This window comes from Carcharhinus amblyrhynchos, chromosome 22 (genome assembly GCF_965287045.1).
Source record: "Carcharhinus amblyrhynchos chromosome 22, sCarAmb.v2.hapA, whole genome shotgun sequence".
NCBI lineage: Eukaryota > Metazoa > Chordata > Chondrichthyes > Carcharhiniformes > Carcharhinidae > Carcharhinus > Carcharhinus amblyrhynchos.
In genome coordinates this window covers 39,858,430-39,885,826 of record NC_137345.1, presented here as the reverse complement: position 1 = coordinate 39,885,826, position 27,397 = coordinate 39,858,430, and the positions used below count along the sequence as shown (strand labels likewise).

The following is a 27,397-nucleotide window of genomic DNA, read 5'->3' as shown; positions in this document are numbered from 1 at the left end:
TCATGTCCTCAGAGTTTTGCATCGCTTTACCAATGCAAGAGAGTATGTCCGATGTGCCTGGGGGTGCATGGGGTCTTTGATTATGCTGGCTGCTTTTCCGAGACAATGGGAAATGTAGATGGGTGGGAGGCTGGTTTGAGTGATGAACTGCAGTCTAGGACAGAGCAAGAATCACACCAAGCTGTGATACAACCACAAAGAATGCTTTCTATGATGCATCTGTAAATGTTGGCAAGAGTCGTAGCTGACATGCCAAATTTCCTTAGCCTTCTGAGAAAGTAGAGGCATTGGTGGGCTTTCTTAACTATAGTGTCAGCATAGGGGGGACTAAGACAGGTTGTTGGTGATCTGGACACCTAAAAACTTGAAGCTTCTACTTCGTCCCCATTGATTTGGACAGGGGCATGTTCTCCTTTACGCTTGCTGAAATTGATGACAATCTCCTTCATTTCGTTGACATTGAGGGAGAGATTATTATCTTCACACCAGTTTACCAGATTCTCTAACATTGTACTCCATCTTGTCATTGTTTGAGAGCTGATCCACTACAGTGGTGTCATCAGCAAACTTGAAAATTGAATTGAAGGGGAATTTGGCCACACAGTCATAGGTGTATAAGGAGTATAGTAGGGGGTTGAGGACACAGCCTTGTGGGGCACCGGTGTTGAGGATGATCATGCAGGAGGTGTTGTTACTGATTGTGGTCTGTGAGTTGGGAAGTTTGGGATCCAGTCACAGAGGGAGGAGCCAAGGCCCAGGCCATGGAGTTTGAAGATGAGTCTCATAGGAACAATAGTGTCGAAGGATAAGCTGTAGTCAATAAATGGGAATCTATCATTAGTGTCTTTGTCATCTAGGTGTTCCAGGGTTGAGTGCAAGGCCAGGGAGATGCTGTCTGTTGTGGACCTATTGAGGCAATAGGTGAACTATAGTGATCCAGGCAGTCTGGGAGGACAGAATTGAGGAAGAAGTCTCACAACACCAGGTTAAAGTCCAACAGGTTTATTTGGTAGTAAACGCCACTAGCTTTCAGAACACTGTTCCTTCATCAGGTGAGTGGGGAGTTCTCAACCCCTTGACCATCATAATGATGAATGCGAATGCTGAAGGGAAGATGAGGGATCCCTCATGGAGGGTGGTTCACAGGTCTGCATTGAGCTGCGGCATTGAGAGAGCAGGTGCAGCCAGAATGCACCCTGGGATCTGTAGTTCATTCTCCCCTGTGTACGACAGCACTGCGCATGCTCAGGACTACAATTCCCAATAGACATTGCGGCCGGCCGGCAGAGTAATGGGCAGCTCTGTGGACCAATCAGAAAGTGGATCGAGGCGGGGTAAGCAGTGGGGGGAGGGCAGTGAGCCAATGGGCAGAGACCGGGTGGGCGGGACTAGCCGCTGATGGTTCCTGGTCTGAGGCCTCTGGGGAGAGTGACAGCCTGAGGCCCGGGTTTTAGTTCCTTGTTTCTGTCCGTGAGTAGTGAGACCATGGCGGCCGGCACTGTGCTGGCGGTGCTATACCTGCTGGTGGCTTTGGCGGTGTCTGACTCCTCCAAGGTAAGGGGCTGGTGTCCGGGCCGCAACTCCAACCTTGTCCCGGTGCTAGGAGAGGCCCCATTATACAGACTGGCACACCGAGTGTCCACAACACCCAGAGTGCCAGCGGCACCCAGAGTGTCCACGACACCCAGAGTGTCCACGACACCCAGAGTGTCCACACACCCAGAGTGTCCACAACACCCAGAGTGCCAGCGGCACCCAGAATGTCCACAGCACCCAGAGTGTCCACACACCCAGAGTGCCTGCGACACCCAGAGTGCCCGCAGCACCCACAGTGCAAACAGCGCCCAGAGTGTTCACAGCACCCAGAGTGTTGGCAGTGCCCAGAGTACCCACAGCACCCAGAGTGCAAACAGTGCCCAGAGTGTCGGCAGCACCCACAGGGTCCAGAGTACCCAGAATGTCGGCTGCACCTTGCAGTGAAGCAGGAGACCATTCTGCCCATCCAGTCTGCATTGACTTTCTGAAAGAGCGTGTAACCCAGGCCCTTTCTGTGTTACCCATGCACTTACCTTGCTAATCCCCTTAACCCACACATCTTTGAACTGTGGGAGGAAACCCGTGCAGACACGGGGAGAATGTGCAAACTGAACCCAAGGCCAGAATTGAACTTGGGTCCTTAGCACTGTGAGGCAGCAGTGCTAACCACTGTTACGCCCTGGGTTCATCCTCGGACCGTTACTCTGTCCATTGTCACTATAAGAAGTCTCACAACACCAGATTAAAATCCAACAGGTTTATTTGGTAGCACAAGTTTTTGGAGTGTCTCTCCTTCAGGTGCTTTCAGATAAACCTGTTGGACTTTAACCTGGTCTTGTGAGGCTTCTTACTGTGTTTATCTAGTCCAATGCCGGCATCTCCACATCATTGCCACTATGCCATCCGCATTATTTATTAGTGATGTAGATGAGGGAGCTAAATGTACTGCCTCCAAATTTCTAGATGATACAAAGTTGGGTGGGAGGGTGAACTGTGAGATACAGTGGTTTGGACAGGCTGAGTGTGTAGTCATATGCATGGTAGATGCATTATAATGTGGATAAATGTGAGGTTATCCACTTCGGTAGCAACAATAGGAAGGCAGATTATTATTTGAATGGGTGTAAATTGAGAGAGGTGGATACTCAGCAAGACCTTGATGTCCTTGTGCTTCAGTCACTGAAAGTAAGCGCGCAAGTACAGCAGGCGGTAAAAAAGGCAAATGCTATATCGGTACCTTCATACCAAGAGGATTTGAGTACAGGGATAAGGGTGTTTTACTCCAATTGCAGACGACATAGGTGAGGCCGCACCTGGACTATTGTGTGCAATTTTGGTGACCTTATGAGGAAGGATGTTCTTGCTATAGAAGGAGTTAAGCAAAGGTTTACCGACGTGATGCTGAAATGGTAACGTTATATGAGGAGAGAATAAGTCGATTAGGATTATATTCATTGGATTTTAAAAGAGTGAGGGGGATCTCATAGAACTTTATAAAGTTCTAACAGGATTATACAGGATAGATTCAGAAAGAAGGTTCCTGCTGGTGGGAGTCCAGAATTAGGGGTTATAATTTTGAGGATAAGGGGTAAAGCTTTTAGAACTGAGGTGAAAAGAAATTTCTTCACTGAGAGAGTAGTGAATGTGTGAAATTCACTACCACAGAATGTAGTTGAGGACAAAACAATTGTGTGATTTCAAGAAGGAATTCGATATAGTTCTTGAGTCTAAAGGGATCAAGGAATATGGGGGAAGGGGAGATCAGGACATTGAATTTGATGATCAGCCCTGATCATAATGAATGGCAGAGCAGGCTCAGCTTCTATTTTTTAATCTACGAATGTTGATATATTTGTGTACTGGGGCTGTGAACAGCTATATCAACACAGGCTCTGTGGTTCTAGTTATATGTTATTTCTGATGGAGATAAGATGTTTATAAATGTATATATTATATCTTTTTGTGTACATGGTCTGTGCACACGGCCCCTCTCAGTACTGTTGTGGAGTTTGGCTGAGTCATTATAGATGGGAGAGCTGCAAGAAAGTAAGAAAATCTGCCATCCCAATGGTATTCCAGCTTGTATCAAAACTCCAATGACTCATCTTATGGATTTGGGAGGAAAATACTCCTCACCCTATCCAACCTCTGGAATGTGACTGTTGTAATTATCTTCAGGAGAGGAGATAAATTATGCTGTGGAATCTATCAAGCTCTCTCCTGCTTGTCCATAGCAGATGAAATCCTGACACATTCTCCCGAATCGCCGCCTACTTGTGGTTGAGGAAATCCTTCCACAGATACCTTCCAGAAGAATCTCTAACATGGTCTTTGTTGCCAGACAAATCCAAGAAAAACATCCAGAGCAGCATCAGCATTGCTTTCATCAAGCTGACAGAAGCAGTTGATTCTGAAACTGATGCCTTCAAAACCCCAAGCAGTATCAAGCATGGTTGTGTGATAGCTCTGTGCTGTTTGCAATCTAACTGACAATAGGCATTCACTTCTTCAAAGATCAACTGTCCTCTGGTGTCTGTGTAAAGATGGTCCAGATGGAAGACTCTAACCTCCATCGCTTCCGTGCCAGAACCAAATTCACCACCATAGATATACAGTTTGAAGATTACTGCAATTTAATTGCATATTTTGCAAACTATTTCAATCTCTTCCATTCTACATATATTAAATCAGGCCTGACTTGAATGTTGCCGAAACAAAACTCATTAATCCACACCTGATCAGCCAGAGATTCCATGTTCATACATGTTGAAAGAAACACACTGGAATATGTCGAGCACTTCTCATACCTCTCTCAAATGGCTGTTATGATCAGCACAGATCAGCTGCGCTAGCTCAGCCCTCTACAAACTTTGGCAGCGAGTGTTTGACAAGAAAGACCTCCAAACGTCCCAGTGTGCAGAGCAGTTGCTATCACTAAACTCCTGTACTGCAGTGAGGCCTGGACTATGTATCACTGACACACAAGTCAGCCAGAGAAATTCCATCAGCAATACCTCCAGCAGATTCTCCAGATTTAATTGGAGGATCATCACATAAACTCTGATGTCCTTTTTGAACCCAGCTGTATAAGCATTCAGACAAAACTCCTGCAAAATTAACTTCAATAAACTGAACACTGTACCGGTGGCCAAAAGGGTTTTCTCTGCCAGGTCTCATTTCATCAACTCTTAGATAGTCATGTTCCAGGGAGGACAAAGACACTCTGAAGCTCCTCTTGAAGTGTTGAAGCATTGCCATTAATGACTGGGAGGAGTTTTCTTTCAAAATAGCAACAGTTTTTCCATCAGTCTTTGAGTCACAGCATCTGAGTAATGCAGCAGAAAGAAAAGGAAGCAAATCCTGCACTCCAGATCCCAATACCCTGTGGAAAGTCATGCCCCATGTACTCAAAGATCTGTGGGCCAAGAAATGGCCTGTTAAGTCGTACAAAGATCTTTGCAGCTCCCCCCCAACCAAGTGGGTGTTATCCTCAAACTTTACAATGGCTCAGTTGGTAGCACTCTCGCCCTTAAGTCATAAAGTTCCGGGTCCAAGCTTCACTCCAAGGCTCGGGTACAAAGATCAAAGCCCACATTCAGATGCAGTTCTGAGGGTTGAGGATATGCCCTCTTTTAGATGAGATCTTAAACTGATTGCCTGTTGGGGTGAAATGCAGAAGATCCCATGGCACTATTACAAGGAAAAGCAGGGGATTCATCCCTGGTGTCCTGTCAATATTTATTTCTCAATCAACTTGACAAAAGCAGAATACTGTTTCTGGGAGTTTGGCAGAATGCAAGTTGGTTGCTGCATTCCCTGCATTGCAACAGTGGCAATACTTCAAAAGTATTTTATAGGCTGTAAAGCACTTTGAGATGTCCAGTGTATTATGTATAAATGCAAGTCTGTCTCTCTGCTATACTGTATGTACTATACATTGTTTTTGTGTGTGTGTGTTACAGTATCTTTATGGGTCATATTTTGCTGTCATTAGCAAAGTGATGGCACTTGCTGTTGACCTCAAAGATCTGCCAAGTTCAGTGCCATGGATTTGCCCTTTTCTGAGACTAGTTTTATTCTGGCATCAGCTATACGGGATCTCTGGCATCGCACTACATTGATACTGTCGAGCAAGTGAAACTGCCAGTTACAATGGTGAATTTTCAGACACATACCAGGAAGTGAGAAGAAAGTCTGTGGAACATCTGTCATGGAGTGGAGAAAATTGACATTTCACAAATATGCAATTAGCTTTAGAGGAAGTAAATGTTTGAACTTTTCAAATGGAAATAGGGAACAGAGACCAACTAGGTTAATAGTTGGGAAAAAAAAGACAGGTTACTGGTCAAAAATCATTCATCAGAAGTATGGACTTCCAGAAAGCGTTTGACAAAGTCCCGCATAAGAGATTATTTACAAGATCAAAGCGCATGGGATTGGGACAAGTGCATTGAGATGGATAGAAAAATGGTTGGCAGAGAGGAAACAAAGAGTAGGAATTAATGGGTGCTTTTCAAATTGGCAGTCAGTAACTAGTGGGGTGCCGCGGGGATCAGTAGCCCAGTTATTCATAATATTTGTAATGATTTGGACAAGGGACCAAAATGTAACATCTGAAAGTTTGCAATTGATAACCTAGTTGGGTGGAGGGTAAACTCTGACGAGAGTGCAGAGATCCTTCAGAATGACCTGGATAGGTTGGGTAAGTGGGCAAAACAATAGCAGATGCAATATAATTTGGATAAAGGTGAGGTTATTCACTTGGAAGCAAAACCAAAAAGGCAGATTACTACCTGAATGGTTGTAAATTGGGAGAGGGGAATGTGCAGCGGGCCTTGTGCACTATTTACTGAAGGTAAGCATGCAGCTGCAGCAGGCAGTAAAGAAGGCAAATGGTATGTTGACCTTCATTGCATGAGGTTTCGAGTACAGGAGCTGGGATGTGTTGTTGCAATTATATATGGCCTTGGTGAGGCCAAACCTAGAGTATTGTGAGCAGTTTTGGTCTCCTTTTCTGAGGAAGGATATTCTTGCTCTCGAGGGAGTGCAGCAAAGGTTTACCAGGCTGATTCCAGGGATGTTGGGACTGATGTATGAGGAGAGATTGACTAGGTTATGATTGTTTTCGCTGGTGTCCTCAGGAAGGAGGAGGGATCTCACAGAGGCGTATAAAATTCTAACAGGACTAGACAGGGTGGATGCAGGGAGGATGTTCCCGATGGTGGGGGAGTCCAGAACCAAGAGTCACAGTCTGAGGATTCATTTAGGACAGAGATGGGGAGACATTTCTTCACCCAAAGAATGGTGAGCCTGCAGAATTCATTACCACAGGAATAGTTGATGCCAAAACATTGAATGTGTTCAAGAGGTGGCTGGATATAGCAATTGGGATGAATGGGATCGAAGGTTTTGGCGAGAAAGCAGGATTAGGCTATTGAGCTGGATGATCAGTCATGATTGTAATGAATGGCGGAGCAGGCTGAAAGGGCCAAATGGCCTCCTCCTATGTTTCTATGTCATATTCCAAAACACAACTCATTTACATTAGCGTTTTCATCAGGTATTCCATACCTTAATGATCTCCTTTCCTCTCTCTCACTTTCTTCTCCTGTCTGTGAGATTTTCCTATTTTTTCTTTGTCCCCTTAGAGCCATAGAACACTACAGCACAGAAACAGGCCTTTTGCCCCCTTCTTGACTGTGCCGAACCATTTTTCTGCCTAGTCCCACTGATCTGTACCTGGATCATATCCCTCCACACCCCTCTCATCCATGCACCTGTCCAAGTTTTTCTTAAATGTTAAAAGTGAGCCCGCGTTTACCACTTCATCTGGCAGCTCATTCCACACTCCCACCACTCTCCGTGTGAAGAACCCGACCCCCAATATTCACTTTAAACTTTCCCCCTTCACCCTTAACCCATCTCCTCTAGTTTTTTTTTCTCCCCTAGCCTCAGTGGAAAAAGCCTGCTTGCATTCACTCTATCTATACCCATCATAATTTTATACACCTCTCTCAAATCTCCCCTCACTCTTCTACACTCCAGGGAATAAAGTCCTAACCTATTCAACCTTTCTCTGTAACTCAGTTTCTTAAGTCCCGGCAACATCCTTGTAGATCTTCTCTGCACTCTTTCAACCTTATTAATATCCTTCCTGTAATTAGGTGACCAAAACTGCACACAATACTCTAAATTCGGCCTCACCAATGTCTTATACAACTTCACCATAACATTCCAACTCTTATACTCAATACTTTAAATTATAAAGAGTGCTTTTGGAACATTGGTCTTTACGACCCTATCTACCTGTAATGCCACTTTTAGGGAATTATGAATCTGTATTCCCAGGTCCCTCTGTTCTACTACATTCGACAGTGTCCTACCATCTACCATGTATGTTCTACCTTCCAAAGTGCAATACCTCACACTTGTCTGCTTAAACGCTATCTGCCATTTTTCTAGCTGGTCCATATCCCTCTGCAAGCTTTGAAAACCTTCCTCACTGTCCACTGCACCTCCAATCTTTGTATCATCAAATTTGCTGATCCAATTTCCCACATTATCATCCAGATCATAAATATAGATGACAAACAACAATGAATCCAGCACTGATCCCTGCGGCACACCACTAGTCACAGGCCTGCACACAGAGAAGCAATCCTCCACTACCACTCGCTGGCTTCTTCCATTGAGCCAATGTCTAATCCAATTTACTACCTCTCCATGTATACCTAGCGACTGAACCTTCCTAACTAACGTCCCATGCAGGACCTTGTCAAAGGCCTTACTGAAGTCCATGTAGACAACATCCACTGCCTTCCCTTCATCCACTTTCCTTAAAAAACTCTAATAGATTGGTTAAACATGACCTACCATGCACAAAGCCATGCTTATGTTATGTTCTTATGTTGACTCTCCCTAATATGTCCCTGTCCATCCAAGTATTTGTAGATCCTATCTCTTAGTACTCCTCATAATTTACCTACTACTGACATCAAACTTGCCTGCCTATAATTTCCCAGATTACTTTTTGAGCCTTTTTTAAACAGCAAAACAACATGAGCTATCCTCCAATCATCCGGCACCTCACCCATGGATACCGACATTTTAAATATATCTGCCAGGGCCTCTGCAATTTCAATACTAGTCTCCATCAACGTCCAAAGGAATAACCTGTCCGGTCCTGGGGATTTATCTACTCTGATTTGCCTCAAGACAGAAAGCACCTCCCCTTTAATCTGTATAGGTTCCATGACCTCCCTACTTGTTTGTCTTATTTCCGTAGACTCTGTGCCAGTTTCCTTAGTAAATACGGATGCAAAAAACCCATTTAATATCTCCCCCATTTCTTTTGGTTCCATACAAAGCTGACCACTCTTATCCCTTACTACCTTTTGCTCTTAATATACCTGTAGAATCTCTTAGGATTATCCTTCACTTTAACTGCCAAAGCAACCTCATGTCTTCTTTTAGCCTCCTGATTTCCTTCATAAGTAGTTTCTTGCACTTTTTATACTCGTCAAGCACCTTATTTGTTCCCTGTTGCCTATACATGTCATACATCTCCCTCTTCTTCTTTATCAGAGTTCCAGTATCCCTCGAGAATCAAGGTTCCTTATTCTTATTCACTTTGCCTTTAATCCTGACAGGAACATACAAACTCTGCATTCTCAAAATTTCTCCTTTGAAGGCCTCCCACTTACCAATCACATCCTTGCCAGAGAACAGCCTGTCCCAATCCACGTTTTTTAGATCCTTTCTCATTTCTTCAAATTTGGCCTTTTTCCAGTTCAGAATCTCAACCCGAGGACCAGATCTATCTTTATCCATGATCAAGTTGAAACTAATGGCATTACGATCACTGGAACCAAGATGTTCCCTTATACACGCTTCCGTCACTTGCCCTAACTCATTTCCGAATAGGAGATCTAATATTGCATCCTCTGTAGTTGGTACCTCTTTGTATAGATTTAGAAAATTTTCCTGAACACATTTTACAAACTCCACCCCGTCTAGACCTTTAACAGTATGGGAGTTCCAATCTATATGTGGAAAATTAAAATCCCCACCTATCACAACTTTGTTTCCGGCAGTTGTCTGCTGTCTCTCTGCAGATTTGCTCCTCCAATTCTCTCTGACTATTGGGTGGCCTATAATGCAACCCCTTTAATGTGGTCATACCTTTCCTGTTTCTCAGCTGCACCCATTTGGCCTCAGTAGACAAGCCCTCTAATCTGTCCTGCCTGAGCGCTGCTGCAACATTTTCCCTGACTAGCAATGACACCCCCCCCTCCCTTTATCCTTCTGCCTCTATCACGTCTGAAACATTGGAACTGTGGAACTTTGAGCTGCCAGTCCTGCCCCTCCTGTAGCCAATTTTCACTAATGGCTATAATATCGTAATTCCATGCATCAGTCCACGCCCTCAACTCATCCGCCTTCCGCACAATACTCCTGGCATTAAAATAGACACACCTCAAGATTATTACCACCACACACAACCCTTCCAATTGTGATTTTGCATGAACTATTAACATCATTTATTTTCACCCCCACTCCACCATTTGCTCTGGCACTCTGGTTCCCATCCCCCTGCAGAGCAAATTCTAATTCTTCTCTCCCCGTCACTCTGTTGATGGTCAACTGATTGCAACTTTCCAGAAAGTTCTGTTTTTAATTTCAGATTTTGAACTTGTGCTTTTCTTTATATTTCAGTTTCAGCCTTCTTGCTGCTCCTTTATGACACCACTTCAGGGTATATAACGAAGCAGTTATCCAAAGCTTTTTATCCTTCTGACTGAATCTGTAGTGCTAGGAACAATAATGTAGAGTGTACCTTAACTGAATTTTAGTGGTGTGAAGGGATTCTTAACTAATTTCTGACTCTTTTTCTAGAGTTCTGAAGATGTGAGATGTAAGTGCATCTGTCCTCCATACAGGAACCTGACAGGCCACATTTACAACAAAAACGTCTCCCAGAAAGACTGGTAAGACATGGCTCTTGTATCTCAAGAGTGCAGTACTGTTAACAAGAACGGGCTTTCAGATAGTGCAACTGGGACTCGGGGTCAATTTATATCAGTGAATGAAATTCTGATTTCATTGCATGATGCGTGGGGGTTTTTACTGGTGCTTTGTGGATTAATTTCAGCATCTTAATCCGTCCTTCCCAACAAAAACTGAAAATCAGAGGCATTCGACATCAGCTGTTTATCAGAAAATCCCAGTAATACTTGAGAGTTAATGATGCAGGAGATTGTTATTGAATAGGATGCCTGAAGTAACTTGTGTGAACATAGTTCTTCCGTCCTGTAGTCCAGGTGCCTTTTACTTGTCACGTCCCAGACAGTGTACAACCTAGACTATTGGGCTCTTACTTGGATCGAACATAAAAAAAAGGACCAAAGGCTGACCCAGCCACAGACTCGAGTGTGACTTCAGTTGGCTGAAAACAGCTTTTAAAGCTGATTCCCATGCAATGGAAACTAAGTTTGCTCCGAGCTGTAAATAAGGACTACGGACTGAAACTGAGGACGGTGCAGCTGAAAGTTTCTAAACTTCTAATAGTTTGGGAAGATGTTAGAACAAAAACAAATTACTGCCTCTGCTTGAAGTCTGAATACAGAAAATGCCAAAAATACTCAGCAGGGAATTCAATGAGGAAAGGTCACTTGGTCACTCATTTGATAAGTTAATTCTTTCCACAAATGCTGCCTCGTCTGCTGAGCATTGCCAGCATTTTCTGCTTTTAGTTGGGATGATATTTTGATGAAATAAAACAAAACACCAAATGAAAGATTAATAAGTGCATCGGAATGCAGAACAGGGGGATCAGTGGAGTCGCCGTTTTTAATTAAGTTTTGTACGTTTATTTTCATTCTGTACAATTAACTCGACACAAAATGTTCCTAATCGCACTGCAGGAAACTCCTCTTTATACAGCTGTGAAAACTAACCACTCACCTTAGCTGAACTTGTTGACTTCAGAATGTCAATGAAATGAGTTCAGTGAGAGGGAGGCTGAAGCTTTAGATAACCTAATGGTGTCACGTTATCACTGCAGAAGGTTGTAACTTACTAATGGAAAAACAACTCACAGGATAAGGCTCTGATATAGAATAGAAACTATTAGTTATGGTTCATTTTTATGTAAATCCATCTTTCAGATATTTTGTGCAATAACATGCATTCCTGTTTTAACTCATTCTGCTTTGCTGCTTTTCCCCCTCAACTGTTCTTTTCCAGGCTGCTGCTGGTTCAGGGATCCAACGAGCCCTTAAGTTGCATCTTTTTAAAACACAAAATCATACTATGGTTTGGAAGGCTTCAAGGCGCACAACGTTCTCAAACGATTAGGTTGCTGCTATTTATTGCGCTTATCAGAATAGTTATAAGCAGCCAAAGTTTATTAATGGCATAATAAAATTAAACCGCAGTCTTCTTTCTGGAAAACATACTTCAAGTCATTAAAAAAGAATTATTGAGCACAAGAGGTGACGTGGGGACAGGGGGGGAGTTGCTGCGTCATTTTAACTTCTTTGATGGGAATTTGGCAGGTTTGGACTAGATTCCCTTATCAACCTCTTGCCTGACATTATGCTGCTTTGCAGTCACTAGGCCATCGTATTAGAAGGGATGTGAAACTTGCATCTGACTGGGTTCCTACTGGGCCAATGAGGCTAAAATTATCCCCTAGCAGTCAGTAAGTTAAGGTTCTCTTTGTTACTTCCAACTCTTGAGAGCTGTTCTACAATCAAAGGAATTCTAAAGATGCAGAAATTGCCTTGGACAATGGCAAAATAATGGAATGGAGTCAGAGCTAGGTAGCAGTTTGTCAAAGACAGTGGCTTCCATTCCCACTATTTAATTGGAGAAAATTTCTTCTCACCTACTTCAGTTTGGATAAGCCACATGACGAATCAGAGGTGGGGATCAAGAAGAGTGTTGTTAATATACTTGTGGAACCTGACATATTTTCTGATGATGTCACTGAAGTGCAATATGAGGGGGCCAACGATCACTTCAGAGCAACAGAGAGCAGGCAGAGAAGTCATTGCAGGTGATTCTCTGGCTGTGATTGGGTGTTTAGCAATGGAACAAGCCTAGGGCTGTCCAAACTAGCTGGCTGACCAAGAGGAGGTGTTGGAATGGCGTGGTCAATTCTGTCAGAGGCTGCAGAAAAGCTGAAAGGGATGAGGAGACGATACGTTACCTCAGTCATCGTCACCTCGGATGTCATTGTAACTTGGCCGTTCCAATGCTGTGGCAGAGAAGGAAACGATGGTATTTGCCTGAACTGCCTTTTTAGCGACAGTAAATCACAACATTTAAGTCAAGCCAGTGTGTGTGACAACCCCATTTTCCCAGCCCCAATAGTTACATTTTTGCATATACACAGTTTACAGGTCAACTCCCCTTTTTCAACCATTAGAGACCTGTATTAATCATCAGCTTTCACCCAATAAATGCATGCTTACCCTGGGCCCAGTTACAAGGTACTGGTATCAAGTAGGGGGTAGGGACTATGTTGCGAAGATGCGCACGAGTTTGAGAGAGTTACCCCCTCTCTTTGTAAAGTGACATTTCAAAATGTTGACCACCACACAAGCAGTTCATTTTTATACTCAGCATGTCGACCCCAATTTCTGGAGGGATTTTGAGACTTCAAATGTTGACTCACATACCATTGTCTATGGTATTCAGGGTAGTTACTACAATGAGATCAGATCAATAAAACATGTAGCTATGTTGAAACATAATCAGTTAACCTAGTCCACAGTATAATAGCCACCAGAAAGGTGAAGTCATCACTACAGAGGGACAGTCCATTGCAGATAAGGTTTACCTTGCTTCTGGTATTATCATAGGATGCTGTCCACTTCAGTGTTTTGCTTTCAAATCATTCCTTTCAAAGTAAACAGACTTCCAGAGTCCAGTGTGTCTATGTTAGTTGATAACATTAAAGACTCATTATCTCTATGTAGAAATGGGAAATTTTTATTGTTGCTTTTCCTTCTCTATGTCAGTTCTTCACCAAACCACAATTCTTTGTGAGAACTTCCAGCGAATAAAACAAACCGGTTCTTTTGACAGAAATTTGATTAATTTTGGCATTGAGTACTTGATTTGTCAGTTTCAATACTAGTGCTTTAATGTAACTGAGGTAAAAAGGAAATGGATTCCAGTCTATTACCCTAGGCCATAGTAATTCTATTTAGCTATGAACATGAACAGATTAAAGCAATGTGCAGAAAAACAGGAACTTTAGTATATATGAAAACCACTGAATGGATCACTAAATTTTATGTGTGTGACACTGTAATAGTTGTTTCAACTATCTGCAGTATTGCACTCATCGGTAACAACACGTTTCCTATCATCAAAAAGATTGACTGCAAGTTGTTGTCGAGAAATTATCTGTGAAAGGTGACTGAACAAGTTGAACATTTTCAGCTGATCATAGAGAGCTGGCAATTATATTTTTAAAATATATTCATTACTTTGCAAGGCCAGCATTTGTTGCCCATTCATAATTGCCCTGAAACCGAGTGGTTTGATAGGGCCATTACAGAGGGTAGGTAAGAGTCAAATATGTTGCTTGGAGACTGGAGTCACATGTAGGCCAGACCAGGAAAGGACAGCAGATTTCCTTCCCTAAGGACATGAGTGAGCCAGATGGGTTTCTACATCAGGTGATGATGGTTTCATGGTCACTTTACTGAGACTGGCTTTCAGTTGTGTTAATTAAATTTAAAATCTACCAGCTAATCCTCATTCTTCCCCCCCCCCCCCCACCCCCGGCCCCCTCCCCTCCCTTACCCTACCCCGGATTAATGCTGTAGCGGTAATACCATAGGCCGTCGCCTCCCTAAAACCTAGAATTGTCTATGTCCACCCAGCCCTCTAAGCCTGCTCTGGCATTTCATATGATCATGATTGATCTTTTTCAGCTCCACTTCCCTCACTATCCCTATGTCCACCACTATGGGAATTCAGGGGTAAGATTTTTGAGTATTATGTTGAATATACCAAGCGACTGAGCATCTACAACTCTGAGAACGTTCCAAAATTCCACAACCCATTGACTGAAAAAAAATTTTGTCTCTGTCTTTGTACTGAGCATGTGACCCCCATTCTATATAATGTACACATGATAAATATAAGGCTGCCTAAGGTATGTATTTTTATATGCACATACTCGAAATTCTGATGAAAATGTCAACTCATTCCTAGTTATCTCTCCCAGTTGAAGATTGAGCTGCTGTACATGATCAGAATTTGCTGTTTTTATTTCAAATTTCTAGTATTCACATTGTTTTCCTCCTTTTCTGACATAGCGGTATCACCAACCCCTCAAACATTTGACTCCAGCTTGCTACTTTTCCTGCAGTGTGTAACGTAGCACCTTAATAGCAACTCCTGCTATGCTGCAGTTTTGAGTAGGGATCAAGAGCAGGAGTTCTATTTGAAGTGAATGATCGGCCTACATAGGATAAATGATCTAGTCATTTTACTGCATTACATGAATTTTAGAAAATACCTAACAATATCATTCAAGCTTTCCTCCTGCTCTGCAATTTGGTTCCACAAAAAGATAGTCTTATGAAGCAGATCAAATCTCCTGGGAATTGAAACCTGCAACTTTTACACATTGTATGTGTGATGTAATGTATCATGGTTGCCCCTTCTCGTGGTAGATTACACTGAACAACAGGTGGATAACACAACTCATTTTCCTAACTTTACTGAAGATAGTAAATACCTCTACTAGACTATTCAGGCTAAAACTAATAGTTGAGTTTATATGCAATTTAGTTATTACACAGATGCTATACAGCAACGTACACTCCCTTAAAACAAAGAAATCTTAATCATTTGAGGATAATTTATGTTTTCTACACCACACATCCTGCACCCCTTCCCAGTTTGCACCCCCCCCTTCCCGGTTTGCGCACCCACCTCCTGGTTTGCACCCCCCCTCCCTGTGGCAGTACCCGCGTCCCTTCCTGCCTCCGAGTAGAAGCAAAATGCCCTTTGTTTTGGATTTCCTCTTTTTTTAATCTTATGAATATTGACACTCAATATTACAGTGTCTAACTGCAGTGAGTAACTATTTCATAGAGAACAGGAAGGTCAGATTCGACCTGTGGTCTATGCTGAGTTAGATGGAGGGATGGTATTGACCTCAGTGCCTCTCAGTCAGCAAGAGGAAAATCAAACCAGGCTTCTGTACACAATTCTGACACCATCAGTTGATGAAAGTACCATCAGTTAGAGCGCTGCTTATTAGGCCAAGCTAGCGTACAGCTCGAGTCTCCAAAGAAAAATATTTAATACCAACCTCCTGGTTTGAACTATTTGATACTATACATACACCATTTGCAGCTCTTAATGTGAGTGAGTATCATATTCCTTCTTTATTTGGACACATTCTCAACATAAAAAAGCTTACATTAGATATTCATTAAAGCAGTATAAGAAGTGCCACAAAAATTGTTGTAATCTGACCCTTTTTGATTGAAGTGCTTCAGACAGCAGCTGAAGTAAATTGTGCAAAGGTAATCACGATATTTTATCAGACATGTGAAAGCCTTTGAAACAAGAAATAAAAGGGTCTCCTTATTTACACTTTTGTATTTGTTTGCATTTAATTGATGTTTTACATTTTTTTTTGAAAACTTCTTGCGTGTGGTCCAACAAACGGTGAATATATGGTGCACATAAGTGTAAAAGTTATTTGGCAACTTTTCCCCCTGCCCCTCTGCTACCCCTCATTTCTCTTCAAAAGATGGAACTTATTTTAGTTGGGATACAGTTCTTTGGGCATTTTCGCCCCCTGCTGAACCCACGCCATATTTCTAATACATCACCCTCATTGCCATTTATCATGTTGAATGTGACCCCAACTATCAACAAACTATTTGAATCCAAACCTACCCTGATCTAACCCCCACATGAGGCAAGTGGGAGCAGAAATACGTCTGGTTTACCTTTTTATTGCTTTTCCTTAACTCAGTTTGTCAAGATAATTTGTAATGGCCAAGTAACATTGATGAGGGAGTGAATCTGACCATAATAGATTTTACCTGATGAGCAGGTGGCTCCGTGCACAATCCTAATTTGAAACATTAAAATTTGATCCTAATTTTAAATGCAGAAGAGAGAAATTGTGAAACAAAGAAAACCTAATGGAGTAACTTACCTATACCTTTCAAATAAAGCCCACTGATGCACTCTAGTTCCTTGATGGCTTGGTATCAGAAGCATTGAAGCTCTGTTATCTGTCATTCTGAGACTGAGGTAACATAACATGAAATGATATTAGCACATTGGTTGAATACTTGAATAGGATTTCAGTTTGGACAGGAACGTTCCATCAGCAGACCTGCAATTTATTTTTATATGGCATTTTTGCCACACTGGAAGGGGATTTTCACAATAACTTCATTGCACTGTTAATGTAAGCCTACTTGTGACTAATAAATAAACTTACAATTTATAAATCTCAGTCTTTTCTTGCTTTTTAAAAAACTGGAATGAGTGATGGCCCCAGTGTAGAGTTTAACTAATAGAAGCAAAGATGCATTCATTGCTGTACAACTTGCATCTTTGCCAAGACAGAAGCCAGACAGGGTGTGGGAGGGAGTGGAAGTGGAGGATATGCTTATGGCATGAGTTCAGAGGTTACTTTGCTTTTGCTGAAAAGTCATTGAATATCTTAATGAGGTGAATAATTGCTACTTCCACATCAAGATGCAAGTGAAGAAAAATGCACTTTTATTTTCAAATATTTTTGTCTCGTTCATATTTCACATATTCCATGACAGCCTCTGAAACTGTGGTCAGCCTCTTTGTTTCAGGCAGATAAAGTAAAGTTTATTTCATGTCAGACCGGCATGTGTTTGGGTACATTGAGGGAGAGTTTAGCATGGCAAATGCACCTAAATGCATCTTTTGGACTGTGGGAGGAAACCAGAGAAAACCCACGTAGACACGGAGAGAACGTGCAGACTCCACACAGACAGTGATCCAAACCAGGAATCAAACCCGGTTCCTGGCGCGTTGAGGCAGCAGTGCTAACCACTGTGCCACTGTGCCATCCAATGGTAATCCCATAGCCTTTGTGCATTGAAAGAATTGTAAGCCATTGACAATCATTGAAGGAATGTTCATACAGTCTGGACTCATTGCAATCCTTGTGTGACTGACCAACATCGCTCCTTTCACCAGATACTCTGCATACTCTATGATACAGCGCTGTCCCCATGTATTCATGATACAGCACCGACATATATGGAGTAGTAAATGTTCCATTTTGTGACACAGCCAAACAAAAGGTGCATCAATTGTAATCTTTATAGAATCCTGCAGTGCAGAAGAGGCCATTCAGCCCATCTAGTCTGCACCATATCTCTGACAGAATATCTTATTGACCTATCCGTGTAACCCCACACATTTTTAGCTGCTAATCCATCTAACCTACACATCTTGGGCCACCAAGGGACAACTTAGCATGGCCAATCCAGCTAACCTGCACACCTTTTCGATTGTGCGTGAGGGCAGGAGCAGAGCACCCTGAGGAAACCCACACACACACAGGAGAATGTGCAAACTCGATACAGTCACCCAAGTCTGGAATTGAGCGTGGGTCCCTGGGCTGAGAGGCAGCAGTGCTGACCACAGTGCTGACCACTGTGCCACCATGCCTCCCTTTGTCTCACAGTGTGATATAAAACCTTAGTTATGTTCAGGGGCTCTGTTGACAGAAGCTGTAAATAGAAATGATGTTCAGGAGAGCTGATTGCTTAGCATAGTTTCTGAAATGCATTTTTCAATATTTCTGCTCAATAGTGAAAAGTTGTGTCTCTCTTTGCAGGCTGCAGATTTCCTGTTCTTGCTGTCTTTTCTAATAAACCCATTGGATACACTGGATTATCCAGAATCTGGGAACTTCCAAGAAACCTATAGCCTGGGTAGTTTTGAAATCAAGTTGGGCTTCTTCTGAGTCTCTCCCTCATGGCTGATCAGATGGTAAAACGGTGAATCAGACCCACTTCAAGATGAATTTTGCTCACCTGTTTAAAACAGAATTGAGACGGGCCTAATGAAGGGTTATCCAGACTCTTTTCTGTAACTCTATTTTCTCTGTCCCAAGATGCTGTCAGATCTGCTGAGACTTTCCAACATTTTCTGTTTTTGTTTGAGAAGGAAGGTAGATCTCTTTCCTCACAACCAATAAGTACTTGGTGTATAGTCCAGGATCATTCAGATATGATCACCCAAACCTACACCATGTCATTAATTAAGCCTGTGAAATGTATGTTTGATTGGTTCTCTGCCTGGATGAGTTGAAGAGTTGTTGATACCCAAGCCAGATCTCTGCCTTTAAACCAAGGATGCACAAAATGCTTCAACATTTGATTGTGGAGAATGATCACTTGTGATGTCAATGCCAAAAGTTCTATTTGGCTTAAAGAATCTTCTCATAGGTCAGATCTTTTGGGTGCATCAGTTAACTGAACCAGGATGTTGGAGCTACCTTTAACCCAAGACATATAAAGATCTTGTCCTGCTAAATTCAACAAGATCTTTCGCAGTTGCCCAGTCTTGGCTGCACCCAGTTGCTACCCCAGTGAATGTACAAAACCTCAAAAAATGGAATCATGTGAAGACCAGCTGAAGCTGTGAAATCTCTGGGTGAGTGACATTGTGATTGCACTTGCAGCTCATCCAGAGAATATATAAATAAGTGGATATTTACTCAATATCTGCTCATCTAGGTATGTACACACACACACGTGCGCAACAGAGGCAGAAATCTGATCATATTTATATTCCAATGTTTACTTTAGGAAATGTTTATATTTTGATAATTGAGCCACTTCTTGATTTTTACAAGAAGCTGCTGATATTGAAATTAAAAATCGGGAGGTGTCAAACTTGCTAAATAATTACTTTGTATTGGTCTTCTCAGATGAGGGTAAAGAAAAATCATGATCACACAAATTAAAGCTCAGAAGGAGGCCATTCAGCCCATTGAGTCTGTGCCGACTATCTGGAAGTTTTCCCTGTAGTCTTGCACATTCTTCCTTTTCAGACAATCCAATTCACTCTGAAAAGCCTCCACTCTGAACCAGCCTCCACCATACACTTGGGCAGCGCTCTCCAGATCCAAGCACTCGTCCATTGCTTACTTTGCCAAAAACCTTAAATTTGTGTCCTCTTGTTTTTCATCATTTCACCAATGGAAACAGTTTCCCCCTAGCTATTCTGTCCAGATCCCTCTATGATTTTGAATACTTGCATCAAATCTCTTCTCCAATCTATCAAAGTAAAACACAAGTTCCTCATCTCTGGAACCATTCTCATGAATCTTTTCTGCACACGCTCTCGCCACTAATGCCTTCACATCTTTTTGAAGTGTGGTACCTGAACTGGGCACACTACTCACAAGGTGACACAACGGCACAGTGGTTAGCACTGCTGCCTCACAGTGCCAGGGACTGGGGTTCAGTTCCCAGTTGGGTCACTGTATGTGTGGAGTCTGCATGCGATTCCTCCGGGTGCTTCAGTTTACTCCCACAGCCCGAAAGATGTGCTGGTTAGATGCATTGGTCATGCTAAATTCTCCTTCAGTGTGCCCGAATAGGAGTGCAATGACGCGGGGATTTTCACAGTAACGTCATTGCAGTATTAATGTAAGCCTACTTATGACACTAATAAATAAACTTTAACCTTTATTCCAGTTGAGGTTGAACAAGTACACTACACAAGTTTAATATAACTTCATTGCATTTGTACTCCACGTCTCTATTAATAAATCCTAGCATATTGTATGCTTTATTAACCATGTTCTCCACCAGTTTTGCCACCTTCAGTGATTAATTCACAGAGACATCCTGTCTATTTTTGTACCCATTTTAGAATTGTGTTCTTTGTTTATTTGTTTCTCTGTGTTCTTCCTACTGTAATGAATCACTTCACACTTTTCTGCACTAAATTTCATTGATCACTTATCTTCCAATCCACCACTCTGTCTATATCCTTTTGAAGTTCTACATTATCCTCAGTTCACAGCATTTCCAAGTTGTGTATCATCTGCAAATTTTGAAATGGTGCCCTGTATGATAAGGTCACTAACAAATGTCAAGAAAAACAGGGGTTTAATACCAACCCCAGGGAAGTCACTACAATCCTTCCTCCAATCCGAGAAACAACCATTATTGTCCGTCTCCTGTCACTCAGCCTATTTCACATACATCTTGCTACTTTTACTCCATGAATCTTAACACAGATCTGTCGAGTGACACTTTATCAAATGCCTTCTGGAAGTCCATGAACATATCAACTGTATTGCCCTCATCAACTCCTAAACCCACCTTTGCCAGTGATGCCAGGAAGAGTAAAACTTAATCAAGTAGAGGAACTTACTAGTTTAACATTTTTCTTAATCACTCAGGAGACTGATGACCCAGATCATTGAAAGAAATAAGCGAGAAAGTTGTAGGACTTTAGTCTTACATTTCAAAACACGCACGTCGACACTCACGCTTGCACTCTGTCTCTCTCTCACGCTCACTCTCCTCTCACGCTGGCGCGCCCGCTCTTTCTCCCCTCTCTCATGCTCACTCTTTCCTCTCATGCTTGCTCGCGCGCTCCCTCTCTCTTCTCTCCTCTCGTGCTCCATCTCCTCTCCCTGGCGCCCCCTCTCTCCCTGGTGCTCCAACATGGCTCCATTATTTAATAAGAGAGCGGGTCATAACCTAGAAAATTAGAGGCCTATTTGTCTAATGTCTGTTGAGAGAAAGTTGCAATAATCTATTATTTGGGACAGTGTGACAGAGTATTTGGGTAGATATGAACTGAGTAGGGAGATTCAGCATGGATCTTGTCTAATGAGCCTATTGAATTTTAAAGGTCTCTGGGAATTATTTATGTTGAGTTCCAAAGACGTATAATCAAGGTTCTACAGGTGAGATTGCTAATTAAGATGAGAACTTATTGGCAGTTTCCTGATTTAGTTAGGGAATTGATTAAGCGATAGACAACAGTCAAGACAATAGGTGTGCACTCTTGTTGATAGGATGTGACTATTGGTGTTCCCACAAATCCATATTAGGACCTCGGTTTACATCATTTCTCCACGACTCTTCAACCAGATTTGCTACTAACACTAAATTAGGTTAATAACGTAGATGGAAGGAGGGGTTCGGTTGGCTGGACAGCTGATTTGTGATGTAGAGTGACACCAACTGTGCGGATTCAATTCCCGTACCAGCTGAGGTTATACATGAAGGCCCTATCTTCTCATTCTTGCCCTTCGCCTGAGGTGGAGTGATCTTTGGGTTAAATCACCACCAGTCAGCTCCAGGCAGGCACACACACTCGCACACACACCACCCCCCACCAGAAAGAGAAAAGCAGCCTATGAGACTATGGCAATTTTACATTTAGATGGGGAAAAAAAAGTTGCAAAGAGACATCAGCAGACTAAGCAAGTGGGCAAATCTATGGCAGATGTGAGTTCATCCATTTGATCTGAAAAAAAGTATCAGAGTATTTTCTAAATTACAGTAAGCAAGGAGCTGTAGAGGAACAGAGTTAGGCATCCTTTACGAGAAACATTAAAAGCTATTGGAAAGGTCCCAAAAGTTATTTAAAATGCTCATGGAATGTTGACTTTTATATCAAATTCTTCCATCCATAACTTTCCAAAGTATTTTCTAGAAGATGTCTAAATTAAAAACCCTCTGGGCTTTTCTATACGAGTATTGCCTGATCAATGAAGCCATGTTGTTGCACATGTAGCCTCATTCTTTCATTTCAGGCACTGGACAATCCTCTGAAGAAGAATCAAATGGACTTATCTTTAACTCTATTTCACACTCCAGTGATGCTGTGTGCTGTTCCATTGTACAACACCAGGTTTTGCATGTTCATGAGGGCCACCCTACTTGTAGTGAAAGCCTTGCAAATTGCCTCACATGCAGCAGTTAAATTGTCAGCGAGTGAGGGTGGCACTGAGTGAGGGCAGATGGTGACCCCCTGCCTGACTGCACACCATCCATGCTCCCTACCATTGGTCTTAGTCATAGTTTGGAAGAACAGTTTGATTACACTTCTTGGTCCCTTTCAGACTTTGCAAATCTTTCTCCTGCCCATCTTTCTTGTTTAATCCATCCTAGTGACCACGAGTTACTCCTTCACATATCAAGTCTGTCTTGTTTTCTGTCCCCAGTTACAATTTATTTTAAGCATACAACTTCTATTATGTCTGCATAATGGACAGAACTGAGAGTGCCACTAATTGTTCATCTAATTTATTCTTTTTCACATATTGCATTCACTAGCTGTCAGTGTAGTATGTATAGAGTGTCATGCTTAAGTCCTTTAAGCTGTTCTGTATTTGATGTAAAGCAGTGCAACACCAATTAGTTTCAGTGCTACATCTTATGGACAATCAGACACTTCAAAGGTATTCCTTTGTACTGAGGTTGTTTGGAACGGAAGAAATGTCATTCAGTAACCTCAGGCAAGATAGGTTCCTAAAACAAGTTGTTATTCAGTTTGTCAGTTCTCTAGACTGAGAACCTTTGGGAAAAGAGTCTGCTATCTATCCAGAGGAGACAAATCCTCAATTAACTTACAATATACACACATACATCAGGTTAGTATTCTAGTCATGTGGCACAACTGTATTGTTTCTTAAATATTGAATTACTTGGAAATTGCAACACAGCAATAGGCCTAATTGATCTATGCTCATGTTTATTCTGCAGTCAGCCTCTTCCCACCCAACTTCATCTAGTATGAAAAAGAGAATCCAAAACTGTTCCTTAGGCATATAATTAGCAAAAGGAAAAGACCTGTGAACCAAAAAAGTGATTTATGCTTGGAAGCAGAAGGCATAGCTGAATACTAAATGGTTATTTTCCAACTGTCATTGCCGAGGAAGAAGATGCTGCCCATATCATTGTGAAAAAAGAGGCAATTGACACACTGGGTGAGTTAAAATTCAAGGGCATTTGAAGTGGTGTACATGGACTTCCATTGATAAAGTGCCACATATCAGACTATGGAATGAAGGGGACAATGCCAGCATGGATACAGAGTTGGCTAGGTTGGACAATAAACAGAGTAGTGGTGAGCAGTTGTTTTTCAGACTGGAGGAAGGTTTAGAATAAGATTCCCTAGCTGTCCGTCTTTGGAGCACTGTTTTTCTTGATGTATGTTAATGAGTTCAGGTCAGAATTTCAAAATTTGCAGATGATACTTGGAAATAGTGTGAATTGTAAGATGCGGAGTCAAGAGGGCACTGATAGGTTGGTAGTATGGTTGACGTGCCGGATGAAAGTTAAGGCAGAGAAGTGCGAAGAGATGCTTGTTGATTGAGAGGCAGTATAAAACAAAGGGTACAATTCTAAAGGGGGTTGCAGGAGCAGAGGCACTGGAGGTATATGGTGACAAATTATTGACCGTGGTTTGGGTTTGACAAAACAGTTTAGAAGTCCCAATCCTGGACTGTGTAAAGAGGGGCATGGGATACAAGATTAAGGTAGCTCAACCTTTCATAAAATATTGGTACTCCTCAACTTGAGTTATGTGTCCCAATCTGGACTTTTGATTCACTTATTTGCTGCAGGGTTAAGTACAGTGCCTGAAGTACTTGCCATTTCTTCAGGGATGCCATTTCTGCAGGGATTCTGGGAGAGGCTCACATCTTGATTTTATTAGCAGACTGGGAGTAAAGCCCAGAATATACAATTTGGGACCCTCGAGAAAAGTTCCTTGGTCTGGGAGAGGATTATCAGCTCCACCCTGTGATTGGGCAGACTGGGCTAAGAGTTCAGTGATAAGGGTGGTTAGCTGGGGGTGGGTTTGAGGCTGGGAGGCCTGAGAGATAAACAGAGATTGGGAAGAATGAAGCCTCCTTTGAGGGGTCTAGTGGGAGTACTGCTGCTTTTCATGACCCCCAAGGAGTGCTACAAAGAGCCAATAAACTTTGAGAATTGAAGCCTGCAGAACATCTGCAGAAATTCTACAGGTCAGCCATCGCCATCCCCATTTGTTAAAGGTTACAGTTCCATTATTATGTATACATACAACCAGACTGTGACAAGAGAACAGTGGCAGTGTTACATAAGAACATAAGAAATAGGAGCAGGAGTAGGCCAACTAGCCCTTCGAACCTGCCCCGCCATTCAATAAGATCATGGCTGATCTGTCGTGGCTCAGTTCCACATTCCCGCCCTCTCCCCATAACCCTTAATCCCCTCTCTCATCAAAAACCCATCAACCCGCGTCTTAAAAATATTTAGCGAGGCAGCCTCCACCACTTCAACGGGCAGAGAATTCCAGAGATTCACCACCCTTTGAGTGAAGAAGTTCCTCCTCAACTCTGTTCTAAACCGCACCCCCCTTTGTCTTGAGGCTATGCCCCCTAGTCCTACTATCCTTTCTGAGCGGGAAGAGTCTCTCCACCTCTATCCTGTCCATCCCATTCATCATCTTATACATCTCAATGAGATCTCCCCTCATTCTTCTAAACTCTAACGAGTACAAGCCTAATCTATTCAGCCTCTCCTCATAGCTCAACCCCCTCAACTCCGGCATCAGCCAAGTAAACCTCCTCTGCACTCCCTCCAAGGCTAAAATATCCTTGCGTAAGTACGGTGCCCAAAACTGCACACAATACTCCAGCTGCAGCCTCACCAACGCCCTATACAGCCGCAGCAAGACCTCCCTACTTTTATATTCAATCCCCCTCGCGATGAAGGCCAGCATCCCATTCGCCTTCCTGACCACCTGCTGCACCTGCAAGCTGGGTTTTTGCGACTCATGCACAAGGACCCCGAGGTCCCTCTGCACCGTCGCCTGCTGCAGTTTTTCTCTACGTAAGTAATAACCCTTCCTACCATTATTCCTACCAAAGTGGACCACCTCGCACTTGCCAACATTAAATTCCATTTGCCATTTCCTGGCCCATTCGCCCAGCCTATCTAGATCCTTCTGCAGACTCTCCCCACCCTCTGCACAATTTGCCTTTCCACCAATTTTGGTGTCATCAGCAAATTTCAACACCCTGCACTCGGTTCCCTCCTCCAGATCATCTATATAAATGGTAAATAGCTGAGGCCCCAGCACCGACCCCTGGGGCACTCCACTAGTCACCAACCGCCAATCCGAATAGCACCCATTGACCCCCACTCTCTGCCTCCTATTTGACAACCAATCCTCTATCCACGCTAACACCCTACCCCCAACTCCATGCCCCCTGACCTTCTGTAATAACCTCTTGTGAGGTACCTTGTCAAACGCCTTCTGAAAATCCAGAAAGACCACATCCACCGGCTCTCCTCTATCCACCGCCCTAGACACATCCTCATAGAACTCCAGTAAATTTGTCAGACACGACTTCCCTTTAACGAAACCGTGCTGCGTCTGCTCTATCAAGCAGTTCCCCTCAAGATGCCTCGCTATTTCCTCCTTGATGACGGATTCTAACATTTTACCTACAACAGACGTTACAGGCAGCTGAAGGCAGCGTACATTATGAAACTGCGACATAGAGCAAACAGTTGTTTCCATAGTCGCAGAATGGTTTTTGCCCATCAAGGGACACCACAGATATAACCTTTGTTGCGTGACAAATCCGAGCAAAATGCACCAGCCATTTCTAACCCACAAAAGCCTTTGACTGTCAGTCGTGAGGGTTTACAGAGTATCCACCTCAAAATTGTTCGCTACCTTTGCTGAGCCTTCATCAGGCAGCTCTGAATGTTTGCAATCTCCATTCCCAGTGATGATTGTCAAATAAATCCATTATTATTCTCGTAAGTGACTTTCTTCAGGACCTTGTGAATGTTACTGATGCTGACCACTAGGTGGTATACAAGACTAAATTGTGACTTGCTCAAAGTGTCTTGTCTGAGATTGCTGTGTCTGAGAGTATTGTCTATGAGTGGGAGCCCCCACTGAGAACCAGCATCTTTCAGCTATGTTGTAGTCATAGGATACCTACAGTGTAGAAAGAGGCCATTCTGCCCATCAGCATCAATCCTCCAAAAGAGCTCCACCTGTCCCATCCTCATAACCGTGCGTGTTCACCATGGCCAATCTATCCAATCCACACATCTTTCAATATTATCGTGAGTTGGACTTTATCAAGCCTGCCTATGCAGGCCCATTCTCTTCTGCTCTATCCTGCACAGTGTACCTAAGAATGCCCATAGGCTGCGGCCTTAGGAGCCTCGGGCCGCGTGCAGGCTGCGGCCTTCAAGGTTGCCAGTCTGATCCCAGTGAGCCAATGGGATTTTTGATTTCTGTCCAGCAGTCATTGGATTGTTGCATTTCTCACTATGTTCACTATTACTGTGTGTTAACATATTAACATTTTCTACAATATTCATTTTTATGTTGCTGACATTGTCAGAACCTGGCCGTATGAGTATTTGCCCTGAGATTCCTACTCCAAGAACTGTTTCCTTTGTTTTGTTCTCTCTATCCAGTTTTGAACTCTTAAATCCAACAGAAATTAAATGGCTGCCAAGCAAGTGGCCATTTGGCCCATCATAAGAATGCCAGCTCTTCCCATGAGCCTCTTAACTAGTCCCACTCCCTGTCCTTTCGCCAAAGACCTGCAGTTTTTTTTTACATTTCAGGTGTTTTTCCAATTTGCATTTGAAAGCCATAATTAAATCTACTTCCACCACCTTCTCAGTGCATTCCAGCTACTCACCACTCTTTGCATAAAATGTTTCCCCAATAGTGGCTCTGTCATTCACTTTTGGCCATCAATCCAATGGAACAGCTTCTCCATCTGCTCTGTCCAGACCCCCCTCATGATTTTGAATACCTCCTT

The 27,397-nt window shown here is 42.8% G+C and overlaps 1 protein-coding gene across 1 annotated transcript in view; it reads left to right on the top strand.

Moving 5' to 3' along the window:
* Positions 1-1,379: 1,379 nt before the first annotated feature.
* The window catches only part of tmem9 (transmembrane protein 9), a 66,554-nt gene continuing 40,536 nt past the window's right edge, over positions 1,380-27,397 (top strand). The window contains exons 1-2 of the mRNA XM_080210177.1: positions 1,380-1,554; positions 10,432-10,523. Of these exons, the coding sequence (XP_080066303.1) occupies positions 1,486-1,554; positions 10,432-10,523 (161 nt within the window). The 5' untranslated portion in view covers positions 1,380-1,485. The remainder of the gene's footprint in view (positions 1,555-10,431; positions 10,524-27,397) is intronic.